General features: G+C 41.0%; 1 protein-coding gene across 1 annotated transcript; it reads left to right on the top strand.

The window, feature by feature from the left end:
- Positions 1–8,306: 8,306 nt before the first annotated feature.
- Positions 8,307–9,193, top strand: LOC121135246 (ferritin heavy chain-like). Its single transcript, XM_040733765.1, has one exon. The coding sequence runs from the start codon at positions 8,411–8,413 to the stop codon at positions 9,056–9,058; it is 648 nt and encodes a 215-aa protein (XP_040589699.1). The 5' UTR covers positions 8,307–8,410; the 3' UTR covers positions 9,059–9,193.
- The last annotated feature ends 6,211 nt before the right edge of the window (positions 9,194–15,404 follow it).

The following is a 15,404-nucleotide window of genomic DNA, read 5'->3' as shown; positions in this document are numbered from 1 at the left end:
ATTTGTTTTTCTTACTTACCTTACTGGGTAGAACTTCTAGTACATTGTCAAATGAAAGGATAAGAGCAAATATTCTTGTCTTTTTCCTGATCTTCAGTGGAAAGCTATGATGTTTTCACCACTAAGATGCTATTAAAAGTATTTTGTGTATGACTTTTATCAGGATAATAAAATTCCCTTAAATTCTCAGTTTATTCACTTTTTCTCAGAGCCTTTTATTTTGTTCTTTCATTTATTTATGCTCTTTACTGGTAGGTAAAAGCCATACCATATTGCTTACAGGGTCTGACCTGAGGAGAAAGAAACTTTTCGTTAAAAGAGAGCACTTGGAAATGTCTCCTTTTTTTCCTTTTATTAGTATGAATATTATCACTACAGAAAACATGACAGGGCCTAGTAAAACTGTGCCAAACGCTCTCATTTGAGCATATTTGACAAAACCACAATTAAAAGAAACTGCAAAAAGAACTTAAGGAAAAATTATTAGTCAAGCGCAGTTCTAATCTAAATGTAGGATTTGTGCCTCTTGTTCAGTGACCACACAGAAATGAAAATAATTCATGAAAAAATATATAAAGTTTTTTTTGATGTTTTAAACTTTGTTTGTAAATTTAAATTCAAATTTGAAACAAGGTTTCTTCTCATGTCAATCACACGTCCCTCTCCCATTCCATCCCTTGCTCCCACCCCCTCTCACCACCCAGGCAATACTCCCTCCTTTCCCCAGGGAGGGTGAGTTCTTCCATATATATATAGAGTTTTATATTTTATTTATATTTTTGTGTATATGTCTGCTTGCCATATATACATATATGTATATATATGTATATATCATATGCATACAAGTGGCTGAGACAGTGGGAAAGTGGGTCTGATCCCCTCCATTGCAACTGCAGTCCTTTCTTTTTTTAAATTTTTTTTATTATTTGAATTTTAAATAGCTTGTTTTACATGTCAATCCAATTCCCTCTTGCTCCCCTCCTCCAACACCCCCCACCATCCCCCCCCAGCTTCCCACCCTATTTCCAACTCCTTCCACATAGGGGATATCTAGAGTCTGTCATTTCACTCAGGGTAGGGTACAGGCACTCACCTAAGAGTCCAGGCTGAGAGAGCATCCGTCTTTGTGTTATGGACACATGATGTCTGTTTTTTTCCACTCTTAGGCATATATCCAAAAGAGGAAAATTCATACAACAAGGGCATCTGCTCCACTATGTTCATAGCAGCATTATTTGTAATAGCCAGAACCTAGAAGCAACCTAGATGCCCCTGAACTGAAGAGTGGATAGAGAAAATGTGGTACATTTACACAATGGAGCATTACTCAGCAGAAAAAAAACACAATGGAATCTTGAAATTCGCAGGTAAATGGATGGCACGAGAAGAAGCAATCATGAGTGAGGTAACCCAGTCACAAAAAGACAAACATGCTATGTACTCACTCATATATGGATTTTAGACATGGATCAGGATAGTGCCAGTCTCTACTTCCACTGACAGAGAGTCTGGGAAACAGGAAAGAACCTAAGAGATATGCAGGGTACCCAAGAGAAGAGGAATGAGGCAAGATCCTCTGAACAGATGGGGAACTCGGCGAGGGGTGGGAGGAAGTGGGAGATGGGAAAAACAGAGGGGGAGAAGAGGAAGAGAGAGTAGGTCATGGGGGAATTGGAAGGTTGATTGGGGGGGGTAGAATAAGGGGAAGAGGGTATCATAGGTTAGAAGACAGATTAGGCACCAGTCAGTGATCTAAAGGGATGACACCAATTAGCAAGCTAAGCAATAGTGGAGAGACCAACCCGAATGCCCATTCCTGATAAAGAACTTGATGTCAATAACCATCCTGGAGCCTTCATCCAATGACTGATGGAAGCAGAGGCAAACACCCACAGTTAAATACTGATCTGAACCCAAGGAAGCCAGTGGCAGAGAGAGGAACGATGAGCAAATTGGCAAAGAATGGACTGTCAAAACCAGCCAAGACAGCTAATCAGAACAGGGGAGAGCTCTTGGACCCCAGACCGACAGCTGGGATGCCAGCATGGGACTGATCCAGACCCCCTGAGTGTGAGAGTCAGTGAGGAGTCCTAGGCAACTGGAGTTCTAAGTGGTTGTTAGCCACCTGATGAAAGTCTTATGACTGATTTCTGATCCTCTGAAAAAGCAACAAGAGTTCCTACTCACTAAGCTATCTCTCCAAGAACATCTTGTATTCAATTGCTTTTTATTGTCCAACCACTTGGTTATATCAATGCAAGTCATATCATTAAAAAATGAAATCTTGATTAGTATCAACTTACTTTGACTTATAGCATATCAGAGACCTTTAAGTTACCCCATCCCTTATTGGCATAATACAGTGGGAAGGGAGTTCTAACCCAGACCACATGTAAAGTTACCAGTCAAACTGTGCATTATAAAACAGACACCCCCTGCTCTGTTCCTGGAAATGCAGCAAACACTTAGAAGCTGCTTTTCAAATAAAAGATAAAAAACATTGACTCCTCTCCTGAGCCCACATTGTATCTATCAGTAAGATGGATGCCTAGCATCTCTGCCTTTGCTTTGCACATATTTTATTCACCTTTATTGAGACTCTTACTCAATTGACCTCTCCTAAGACACAGAGCATTTTTCTGGAATCCTGGTGCTACCTAAACTACCATCTTTCTTTAATGCTAATTTCACATTCATTTTCCTAAACCAGCATTCACCTTAGATTCAAAGAGCAACAAATACTCACAAACAGGATATACTATTACTTCCTCTAAATAATCACGTCTATGAGAGGCCACAATGACCTAAAACAGCTCTTCTTGTAGGAACCAGGTTGATTCCATCAGGCAGTGATTAGTATTAACAGAGGAACAACTTTCTATTGGACTACTTGCAAGACAGAGTAGAGGCAATGATGGGTGGGACCAGTCCTTGACCATGACTCGTAACTAATATGTGGACAGAGGAACCTATAAAAGAGCCCAGTGATCCCAAGGTTATCTGAGTACCACTAAAAGAGCTTTAGGTTTTATTATAGGAAGAAATGTATTAGTTTCTCCAGTTTTTAGAATTTGGTGTTTCTTTAATTGACATATTGGGGCAGTTGACTTTCTCTACCCTGCTGGAGCCGTTGGAACTAGGACTATTGCCCTAATACTCCAGTTACTGTGGCCACAGACATGGCCCTCAGCAACAGCTCAGACCCAAATATTGCCATGGCCAGGTGGCAGCCCAGGTCACCCAAATCAGTATGGCACCAGTGGCAGCATGGCCTTGGACATCAACATGGTCTCAGGTGGCTGACCAGACCTCAGGTATCTGCATGGTCCATGGTGGTAACAGGAGCCATAGACATCTACTCAGACCCTGGTGTAGGGTCTGGACCCAGATGTAGCCCTCAGTAGCAGCTCTATTGCTTTAATAAACATTATAACCAGAAGCATCTTTGGGAGAAAAGGGTTAATTGTTGTTAACCATCCAGGGAAGTCAGGCTAGGAAATCAAAGCAGAAACATGGAGGCAGGAACTGATGTGGAGACCATGAAGAAATGCTTCTTACTGGCTTTCTCTCCTCTTGGCTTGCTCAGTTTTCTTTCTTATACAATCCAGGATCCAGGGGTGGCACTACCCACAGTGAGCTGAACCCTTCCAAGTCAATCACCAATTAAGAAAATTCTCCACACACATTACTGTAGGCCAATCTTAGAGAGGACTCAGTTATGTTTCCCACTTCTCATAGCAAGGCAGTGGTGGTGCACACCTTTAATCTGAGCACTTGGGAGGTAGAGGCAGGCAGATCTCTTTGAATTTGAGACCAGCATGGTCTACATGAGCTAGTTCCAGGACAGCCTCAGAAGCCACAGAGAAACGCTGTCTCGAAACCCCCCCCAAAAAGTTTCCCACTTCTCAGATGACTCTAGCTTGTGTCAAGTTGACAAAAGAAACAAACAAACTAACAAACAAACAAAAACAACCAGCACAATTCATCCTTTGTGAACTTTACACAAAAATGTGGAGCTCGGGGATCCATGCAGAAGAGGAGGTTGTGGTGATATTTTGTTTGTAACCTAATAAATAAGTCTTGTCTGAAGATCAGAATGCAGAGCTAAGCCAATAGTTAACCGCACTCCTAGTTAAGAGCTAAGCTACTATTACACACACAAACACACACACACACACACACACACACACACACACTAAGCTACTAGTAAGTCACACATCTAAGGCTCTACTTAGCAATAGAGGACAGGCAGTAGTGACCACACCTTTAATCCCAGCACTTGGGAGACAGAGGCAGATGGAGCTCTGTGAGTTCAAGGCCACCCTGGGCTACATGAGAGATAATCAGTCTAAAAGAGAAACAGAGCTCATGCCTTTGATCCCAGCACTTGGGATGACACAACTTTAACCCGAGCACTGGGAGGTGGAGATAGGAGTGGTATGGCTGGGCAGAGAGAGGTCTAGTAACTAGCTTCTTTGCTTTCTGATCCTCAGCTTTAAACCTAATATCTGTCTCTGGGTTTTATTAATCATGCTACAGGAGGAGGGAGGATTGTCAGACCCAGTGGGGTCGAGAACACCACAAGAAAATCCACAGAATCAACTAACCTGTGCTCATAAGTGTTCACAGCGATTGAATCAACAATCAGCAAGCCTGCATGGGACTGATCTAGACCCTCTGCATACATGTGACAGTTGTGTACTTGGTCTTCTTGTGGGATTCTAACAGTGAGAGTGGGAGTGTCTCTGACTCTTTTGCCTGCTCACAGGTTCTTTTTCCTCACTCCGGGTTACTTGTCCAGTCTTGACACCAGGGTTTGTACCTAGTCTGAGTTGCCAGGGTGGGGAGGTGTGTAGGGTGAGGGCTGGGATGATTGGAGGTAGGGAAACTGAAACTGGGATGTAATGATTTAAAAGAATTAAATTAAAAATTAAAAAAATAATGAAGCTTGAAGAATTCTCTCATTGATTCCACAAGTGCCTAGTCTTACTGTAACTCGTTATGACATTTTCAGATGATATCACTGGGAGGCCTGGTCTTTTCTGGAGGGAAATGGAGGAGGAGCAGATATGGGGGAGAGAGGAGGTTGAGGGGAACTTGGAGGAGTGGAGGGAAGGGAAACAGCAGTTGGGATGTTTTGTATGAGAGAAGAATAAATAAAAGAGCAAGCCAGTCAGCATCAACCCCCCATGGCCTCTGCATCATCTCCTGCCTCGAGGACCCTGTCCTGTGTGAGTTCCTGTCCTGACTTCCTTCTGTGATTAACAGCAATATGAAGGCATAAGCAGAATAAACCTTTTCCTTGCCCCACAAAAAACAAACAAACAAACAAACAAACAAAAAACCGCCAGCAGGACAGATACTAACAGGTTTGGAGGATACTGCATTTGGGCCTTTCCTTTATAATAAAGATCTCATTAAATCAATGACTAGAACAGCATAGCTTTAATTACTGATCAGAAGAACAGGGTTGGAGTTGTGTCTCATGTCCCATGAGAAAGCATGACATCCAAAACTGCTCAAAATGTCATTAGTATATAACTAAAAAGGGCTCCAGGAGCCTTAAAGATTGTATGACTACTATATAACAGAAGTTTGTCAGGTAAAAAAATCAAAGGCACAATATTGCCCTTAGAAAGACTTGATCTAAATAGGCTTGTCAGTCACCTAGGCAGGACAAAGTTCCTCCAGGAAAGCTATTTATTTTGGAGATTTCTTACAGAATAATAGAAATAAGTTTAAATTTGTATTTCCTTGGTGCCTAAGAATGGTAAACGTCTTTCTAAGAGGACATTTATGTTTCTTCTTTAAGAACTGTGTACTCAGATCATGAACCCATTTATTGACTTTCGGGTATTTAATTATTTGGTATTCCTTAAATATTCTAGAATTAGCTCACTGTCGATATAAGTAGGACAGAGGAAGGGCGGGGGAATAAAAAATTGTGAAGTAAAAATGGCATAATGAAAACCATAATTTTATTCTAAAAATTAATTTATAAAAGAAAATACTGCAATGCCTGCCTAGAATTGACACGTGAAGCAACCTTGTTTCTAATTTAAATTTAAAAATAAATAATAAAAATAAAAAAGAAAACCATAATTTTATTCTAAAATTAATTTATAAAAGAAAACACTGCAATGCCTGCCTAAAATTTAGGTCACCCAAGTGATCTCTTTGATCATTTTCTACTCTCATCATTTGAGCATGCACCAATCTGTGAAATCAATATGACTTGTCTTTTACACTAACCACACCGTGTGTATCACACCTGAATACTGTCCCTGGAGATCACAAGGACCAGACAAATAACAGGAGTCAAGACTGAGATCTTAGTGACAACAGATTTGCTTAAATGTGTATTATTGGTTGTTGGGAGACCTCGTTCTCTAAGTATGTGTCTGATTGGTTTGAATAAAGCACTGTTATCCAATAGGGAAAGAAGATAGGTGGGACTAGGTGTCTAGGAGGTTTCTTGGAATTGTAGTGAGGATACCTCTCGCCATGTGATCTCCTGGGAGCAATGGGCACCCACCAATGAGTCCTCAAAAAGATAAGTTCTTAATTATGGGTTAATAATCAAATCAGAGGTAGCTGATTAGAAACCAAGCAAATGGCCAACAGCTTCATAATTAATACAGTGTCTTGCATGTTATTTGGGGGTGAAAGCTGCTAAGGGACCCAGGCGGGATCCAGAAACAGTTGGTCACCAAACACTTTTAGGTTTTCAGATATCTATTATGATGGTTTATTTTGATTAAATTTTTGTTTATATATAACTCAAAATAAAGGTTCTTCTTTATTCAGAATCCATGTGCATTTGAAAAAATGTGATTTTGAAAACATGTGTTATACTGGAATGTCAGTTACAACATAGTGTCCTCTGTATGTGACAGGAAAACTGCATTCATGAATGTGGTTGCCTAAAATAAAACTAAACTATGACAGCACAGTTGCCATGCCAGTGTGGAAGGGGTAAATCTCAAAAGGCCACACACCTAGATGAAGAGCTATAGACAATTAATGACTAGGGCGAGAGAGGGAGATTGAGACAGATAGACAGAGATTGAGAGAGAGAGATTATCAGTGTTACTCAGGTATAACCAACCTTATTGGTTGTTCAGTCCCAAGTGGGCAGTCCTAAATACATACACATAAGAGTAGCACTAAATGGACTTTACAGGTTTTATTTATGAGTAAGGGTGTGTACAGCAATAATAATTAAAGAATAACAGGTCATGAATTTGAGAAGTGAAATTTAAGGGTTCAGGGGAGAAGTCCAAGGTAAGAGAGTTAATAGAGATAGGATGTAAGAGTATTTATATATTATAATATTTAAAAAGCAACAAAAGAAAGATGCCATGCAACAGAGTTCAAGTGGAGGGTTTTTTATTAGGGAAAAGAAAAGGAAAGCAGGGAGCCCTGCCTCCAAGACAGGAGTAGTGGGAGACAGGACAGAGAGGCAGAGAGAAAGTGTGTGTGTGTGTGTGTGTGTGTGTGTGTGTGTGTGTGTGTGTGTCAGAGACAGACAGACAGGCAGGCAGACAGACAGATACAGAGAGATAAGGAGAGAAAGAAAGAGAGGAGGATGGGAGGTAGCCTGGGCCCTTTTAAGGGAGGGTAGTGAATGTTCCTTCAGCTGAGGGCATATCCTGTCAGAAAACCAAGGACAGGCCAGTACAGATGCCTGAATACTAACATTATACATGAAAGTTTTCAAAATTAAAACATGTTTCTAAATATTCCCTACTTATATCACTGATTATGCTTACCACTGCAACTATTTTCCTTTTTATATTATTTTCTCCCAGATTATAACGTGTAATAGTCTAATGGTTGCTTGAATAAAGGAGTCATGCTGACATTTGAATCATATGAAAATTCTGCAAGAAATAATTATCTATATTTGTTGAAGAATTTTTAAAGGACACTAGAGACATGTTAGTAGACAGTCATACAAAACATACTACAAATACAAACTTGAGAAGGTACAGAAATACAGTATGTTGTAGCAATCCTATTATCTAACAAATTAGACTGAAGGATGTCATTGGTATGCACATTGGAGTCACTGAGAAGAGCTGTCACTAAAACAAAACTCTAGGATGTTAAACATAACTAACTGCTGGAATCATGAAAAGCACCTCATCAACAAAACAATCACATGTAAACAGTGTTCACATAGCTTGCTTAAAGAAATGGGGTGATTTGTTAAAATATTAGTACTTTATTAATATGTTTTCGAATACTGTATACGTGAGATGATCAGTGCAGTCACGTGGGTTGCTATGGAGCTTAGATCTCACGTTCTAACGCCTCATAACGGTTCTGAGCCTCCATTATCACTCTCTGTGATTCTGCCGCTAGTTCAGCCAGGAGCCCAAGCTTGCGGGTGGATCTATCGTTCACCATGGGTTTTCTGCGAAAGTCTCGTCGTCGCCAGCGCAACCGCTGCCCACTCCGCTCCTCAAGGGCTACGCCTGCCTATCCATTGGTGTTTATGGCACCACCCATGGTCTCGCCACCATCTCACGTGCGTCACAACTACCACTTCGACTGCGAGGCCGCTGTTAACCATCTTGTCCAGCTGCAGCTGTATAACTCCTACGTCTACCTGTCCATGGCCTTCTACTTTGATCGTGAAGATGTGGCTCAGGAGAACTTGGCAAGCTTCTTCCTGAACAAGTCGCACGAGTGTTCTGCGCACGCCGAGATGTTCCTGGAACTGCAAAACCAGCGTGGTGGCCGCATCTCACTCGGCTCTGTCAGCAAGCCAGTCCGTGTTGATTGGATCAGCGGCCTTAAAGCCATGGAGTATGCCCTTCGACTGGAGCTGACCACCAACCAAAGCCTTGTGGGCCTGCAGCTGCTAGCCGCTAGCAAGAGCGATGCCCATCTATGCAGCTTCCTGAAGAACCGTTTTCTGAACAAGCAAATTGAGATCCTCAAGGTGATAAGTGGCTACGTGACCAACATGCGCCAGATGGGGTCTCCAGATGACGGCATGGTTGAAAATCTATTTGGAAAACTTACCCTGGCTGGCAACAAAGAGAGCTGAGCTGAACAAAGTATAATAATTCTACATTATTCCTCTCCAGGCTACCAGAATGGACACCTACATTGCCCTTCCAGCAAGTTCACTGGTTTTTCCTTCCCCTTTACCACTGTTTCCAATAAAGTCATTTGATTTCAATCAAATAAAGTGTCTAGTTTATTTATGTTTACTTCCCCTTACTTCCCAAGAATAAGGGCCTATTCCATGGAGGTCTAAGACCAGGATTCTCATCACCCACCCCTGGCCATCCTCTTACAGCCCCAAATCTCCAAAGGGTGGAAGGGAAAGCTGATCCAAGAGCCCCAGAAGTAGCATTCTTTATAAATCATGTGCGCATAGGTGGTAAGATATGATGGGGTGTGACGGGGAGTGTGGTCAGAACCCTGGTGTCTGTGCTTAGTGTAAGCAAGTGAAGTACCAGGGATCAAAGTAGGACTGAGACGGGGCAGGGATTAAAACAAGCAGTGGATGTGGGGGAGAGGGGAGGCAGGGAAACTGGGAGGAGTGGAGAGAAGGGATGTTGTTGTTGGGATGGATTTTTTTTTCTTTTTTATTGTTCATTTTTAAATTTAAATTTAAATTAGAAACAGGGTTGCTTCACAAGTCTTTTCCAGGTCCCTCCTCTCCCTTTCCCTCCCCTCCTGCCGTGCCCTCCCCCCCAATCACCCCAATATCCCCTCATCTCCACTGGGATGGTGAGGGGCTCCTTTGGGGTGTCCAAAGTGTGCCATTTCATCCAGGGCAGGGCCTAGACCCTCCCCCAAGATTTCAGGGTGAGAGTGCATCTCACATTGTTGGATGGGAGTCCAAAGTCCATTTGTATACCCAGGATAAATACTGATCTACTGCCCAAGGCTCAGTAGATTACCTAGGCCTCCTCACTGACACCCCCATTCAGGGGGTCTTGATAAGTCCCATGCTGGATTCCCAGGCATCACCCTGGGATTCAAGAATTAACCCTTGTCAGGTCAGCTGTTTCTGGGGTTAAACCAACCCAGTCTGAACCCCTTTGGTCATCAGTCCTCCCTCTCTGTTACTGGCTTTCTTGAGTTCAGCTCAGTGCTTAGAGGTGGGAGTTTGCCTCTTCTTCCATCAGCCATTGGATGAAGTTTCTGTTTCCCAGACTCTCTGGCCATGGGCTTGTAGGCTGGCATTCCACAGATCTATGTCTAAATTCCATATATGAGAGAGCACATACCACATTTTCTCTATCCACTCTTCAGGTGAGGGGCATATAGGTTCCTTCCAAATTCTGGCTATTACAAATAATGCTGCTATGAACATAGTGGAACAGACATCCTTGTTGTATGAATGGGCATCATTTGGATATATGCCTAAGGATGAAGTTGCTGGGTCTTGTGGTAGGTTTATTCCCATTTTTCTGAGGAATCTCCATACTGATTTCTAAAGTGGCTGAACAAGTTGGCACTCCCACCAGCAATGGAGGAGTGTTCCCCTTTTACCACATCCTCTCCAGCATGAATTGTCATTGGCGTTTTTGATTTTAGTCATTCTGACAGGAGTGAGATGGTATCTCAGAATTATTTTGATTTACATTTCCCGGATAGCTAAGGATGCTGAGCACTTTCTCAAGTGCCTCTCAGCCATTTTAGACTCCTCTATTGAAAACTCTCTATTTAGTTCTGCAGCCCACTTTTTAATTGGGTCCTTTGATGTTTTAGAGACTTGCTTCTTGAGTTCTTTGTAAATTTTGGAGATCAACCCTCTGTCAGATGTGGGATTAGTGAATATATTTTCCCATTCTGGGGGCTGCCTTTTTGTCTTGCTGACTGTGTCCTTTGCCTTACAGAAGCTTCCCAGTTTCGGGAGGTCCCATTTATTAATTGCTGATCTCACTGTCTGTGCTAGTGGTGTTACGTTCTGGAAGCTGTCTCCTGTACCAATTCGTTCAAGGGTACCACCCACTTTCTCTTCTAAGAGGTTCAGTGTGGCTGGATTTATGCTGAGATCTTTGATCCATTTGGACTTAAGTTTTGTGCATGGCGATAGACATGGATAGATCCGCATTCTTCTACATGCCAGCCTCCAGGTATGCCCGTGTCATTTGTTGAAGATGCTTTCTTTATTCCATTGTATATTTTTAGGTTCTTTTTCAGAGATCAGATGTTCATACCTGTGTGTGTTAATATCCAGGTTTTCAATTCGATTCCATTGCTCTACATGTCTATTTTTGTGCCAACACCAAGCTGTTTTCAGGACTATAGCGCTATAACAGAGCTTGAAGTCAGGGATGGTGATGCCTCCGGACGTCGCCTTGTTGAACAGGGTTGTTTTGGCTATCCTGAGTCTTTTGTTTTTCCATACAAAACTGATTATTGTTCTTTCAAAATCTGTGAAGAATTGTGCTGGGATTTTAATGGGGATTGCATTGAATCTGTAGATTGCTTTTGGCAGGATTGCCATTTTTACTACATTGATCCTTCCTATCCAAGAGCATGGGAGATTTTTCCATTTTCTGAGGGCTTCTTTAATTTCTTTCTTTAAAGATTCAGTGTTCTTGCAATACAGGTCTTTCACGCGTTACCCCAACGTATTTTATGTTGTTTTTGGCAATTGTAAAGGGTGATGTTTCTCTGATTTCTTTCTCAGCCCTTTTATCCTCTGTATATAGTAGGGCTACTGATTTTCTTGAGTTGATCTTGTAGCCTGCCACTTGCCTGAAGGTGTTAATCAGCTGTAAGTGTTCCCTGGTAGAGTTATTTGGGTCATTTATGTAAACTATCATATCATCTGCAAACAGTGAACATTTGACCTCTTCCTTTCCAATTTGTATCCCCTTCATCTCCATTTTTTGTCTTATTGCTCTACCTAGAAGTTCAAGTACAATATTGAAGAGGTTTGGAGAGAGGGGACAGCCTTGACTTGTTCTTGATTTTAGTGGAATCGCCTTGAGTTTCTGTCCATTTAGTTTGATGTTGGCTGTTGGTTTACTGTATACAGCTTTTAGTATGTTTAAGTATGTCCCTGTTATCCCAGATCTCTCCAATACCTTTACAATTAAGGGGTGTTAGATTTTGTCAAAGGCTTTTCCAGCATCTAGTGAGATGATCATGTGATCTTTGGTTTTCAGCTTGTTTATATGGTGGATTAAGTTGATAGATTTTCGTATGCTGAACCATCCCTGCATCCCTTGGATGAAACCTACTTGATCGTGGTGAATGATTGTTTTGATGTGTTCTTGGATCAGATTTGCCAGTATATTATTGAGTATTTTTGCATCAATGTTCATGAGGGATATTGGTCTGAAGTTCTCTTTCTTAGTTGTGTCTTTGTGTGCCTTGGGGTCAAGGTTATTGAAGCCTCATAGAAAGAGTTTCGCAAAGGCCCTTCTGCTTCTATTGTGTGGAATACTTTGAGAAGAATTGGTATAAGCTGTTCTTTGAATTTCTGGTAGAATTTTGCACTGATGCCATCTGGACCTGGACTTTTTTTTTTGTTTGGGAGACTTTTCATGACTGCTTCTATTTCCATAGGGGTTATAGATCTATTCAAATTGCTTATCTGTTCTTGACTTACTTTTGGCAAGTGATAGCTATCCAGGAAGTCGTCTATTTAGTTTAAATTTTCAAATTTTGTGTAGTATGGGTTTTCAAAGTATGACCTGATGATTCTCTGGATTTCCTCAGCGTCCGTTGTTATGTCCCCCTTTTCATTTCTGATTTTCTTAATTTGCATGTTCACTCTCTGCTGTTTGGTAAGTTTGGACAAAGGTTTGTCTATCTTGTTGATTTTCTCATAGAACCAACTCTTTGTTGCATTGATTCTTTGTATTGTTTTCCTCATTTCTACTTCATTGATTTCAGCCTTCAATTTGATTATTTCCTGGTGTCTACTCCTCCTGGGGGAGTTTGCTTCTTTGTGTTCTAGAGCTTTCAGCTGTGATGTTAATTCTCTGGTATAACTATTCTCCAGTTTCTTCATGTGGGCACTTAGTGCTATGAACTTTCCCTGTAGCACTGTTTTCAAAGTGTCCCATTTGGGTATGTTGTGTCTTCATTCGCATTGAATTTTAGGAAGTCTTTAATTTCTTTTTTTTATTTCTTCTTTGACCCAGGTATGGTGCAGTTGTTCATTATTCAATTTCCATGAGTTTGTAGGTTTTCTGCAATTTGTGTTATTTTGAATTCTAATTTTAACGCATGGTGGTCTGATAAGATGCATGGAGTTATTCCAATTTTTTGTACCTGCTGAGGTTTGTTATAATGCCAAGTATGTTGTCGATTTTTCGAAGGTTCCATGTGGTGGTGAGACGAACGTATATTCTTTTTATGTGGATTAAATGTTCTATAGATGTCTGTTAATCCCAGTTCGGTCATTACTTCTATTAGACCCTTTGCTTCTTTGTTGAGTTTCTGTCCGGTATTCTTGTCTAGTGGTGAGAGTGGTGTGTTGACATCTCCCACCATAAGTGTGTGGGGCTTTAATGTCATTTAAGTTTTAGTAATATTTCTTTTATGTATGTGGATGCCTTTGTATTTGGGCATAGATGTTCAGGATAGACACTTCATCTGGGTGGATTTTTCCTGTGATGAGTATGTAATCACCTCCTTCATCTCTTTTGATTGATTTTATTTTAAAGTCTAATTTGTTAGATATTTAGATTGCTACCCCTGCTTGTTTCTTGGGTCCATTTGATTGGAACATTTTTTCCCAACCTTTAACTCTCTCTAGTTTTGTCATGGAATAGTTTTCAGTTGTGCTATTAATTCTTTAGTGTGACTATTCTCCAGTTTCTTCACATGGGCACTTATTGCTATGAACTTGCCTCTTAGCACAGCTTTCAAAGTGTCCCATAAGTTTGGGTATGTTGTGTCTTCATTCTCATTGAATTCTAGGAAATCTTTCATTTTTTTTTATTTCTTCATTGACCCTGGAATGGTGCAATTGTGCATTGTTCAATTTCCATTAGTTTGTAGGGTTTGTGCAATTTGTGTTGTTGTTTCCAGGCAATCCCCAGGTGCTGGAACGCAGGCCCGGATGCAGGGCCTGGTTTAATTGGTTCCTCCGGAACAGCTGTTTCCCTGTTCTCTTGGATCTGCTGGTTTCTTTGTCTCATTGGTGGGAGAGAGGAACTGGAGTCTGGGGTGCTTTGCTCCCGCTGGGATTGGAAGCCCTGTGCAGTTCCCAGGTGATCCCCAGGCACTGGAACACAGGCCCGGATGCAGGGCCTGTTGTACCTGCTCCCTCCAGAAGAGCTGGTCCCCTGGTCTCCCTGGATCTGCTGGTAGGGATGGATTATATGAGGGAAGGATAACTAAAATGAAAAACCAGGATGTTAGATCAGGCATTATTCAGTGATAGACTCCAAATTCTGTTTCACTGCTAAGGGCTCAGCAGCAAATATCCTAGGTATTGCTAGATATTGAAACATACCCAGTTTGGTTTGTGGTTTGTACACCCTTCCGGTGATGAATTTATCTTGATTCCTCTTATTCATATGTGCTTATAAACAAGGCAGATTATCAATCCATGACTACTCCCAGAACTGGGATGTCTGATCTTTCTTTCACTCATTGGATGAGTCAGTGTTTCTACCTTAGTTTCAGTTTTAACTTTTGAGCTTCAAAATTTGTAAATAAATGAGGCATCATTCCTTGTATCGTTTAATGTCAGTGTTGCAATCAGACACAAAAACACTATAATGCCAAACTTCATACCTGATTCTCCTAGATCCATTAGTTAATATTTTCTTAAATAAAAATAGAAAGAACCACGTTAGTCTTTATTTCTTTATGGTGTAGTAAAAAAGATAATAATGCTAACAATATAAACTCCATTTGAAAATAATAGCATACATTAATACAGTTATTTTTCTGACTCTCATAAATTTCCCTTTTTCCAAAACTCTGTTCTTGAGACAATTCTCTTGATATCTGCATTTGTTATACATGTATGAATAAAAAACTGCCCCTGTTTCCTTTTTGACAATCAATACCACTGAGGGCAAGGACAGCATAGAAATACAGTCATACTTTCTCAAGGATAGTGTATTGTATTGGGGTTTTCCACAAAGGTTAAGCAAAAGATTACTGACATAATCTTATTTTGCCAATACGTTTCTTTTTTGGATGTTTGAGTCTTTTTTTCTGGTGTTTCCTTGCATAAAAATATGAAGATTTTAATGACCACATCTCAAACGAGACCATGCAAAATAAGCGTGTGTGTATAATATGACAGTATTTTTACTTCATTAGCCTCCTGTGCTTCAAAACTTAGTTGTGGGAGACTGGGGGAGGGGAGGGTTGGAGTAGAAGGAGAATGAGAGAAGAGGAGTGTGGAGGGGAACATGAAGAATCAGGAAGATTGAGTATGGGGAAGAATAGAGGAG

The sequence above is a fragment of the Mesocricetus auratus genome, unplaced genomic scaffold, assembly GCF_017639785.1.
Source record: "Mesocricetus auratus isolate SY011 unplaced genomic scaffold, BCM_Maur_2.0 Super-Scaffold_100033, whole genome shotgun sequence".
Lineage (NCBI taxonomy): Eukaryota > Metazoa > Chordata > Mammalia > Rodentia > Cricetidae > Mesocricetus > Mesocricetus auratus.
This window is presented reverse-complemented; position numbering and strand designations above follow the sequence as displayed.

Bases quoted from the DNA above. Each gene is read 5' to 3' on its own strand.
- LOC121135246 (XM_040733765.1), top strand. From the start codon at position 8,411: ATGGGTTTTCTGCGAAAGTCTCGTCGTCGCCAGCGCAACCGCTGCCCA.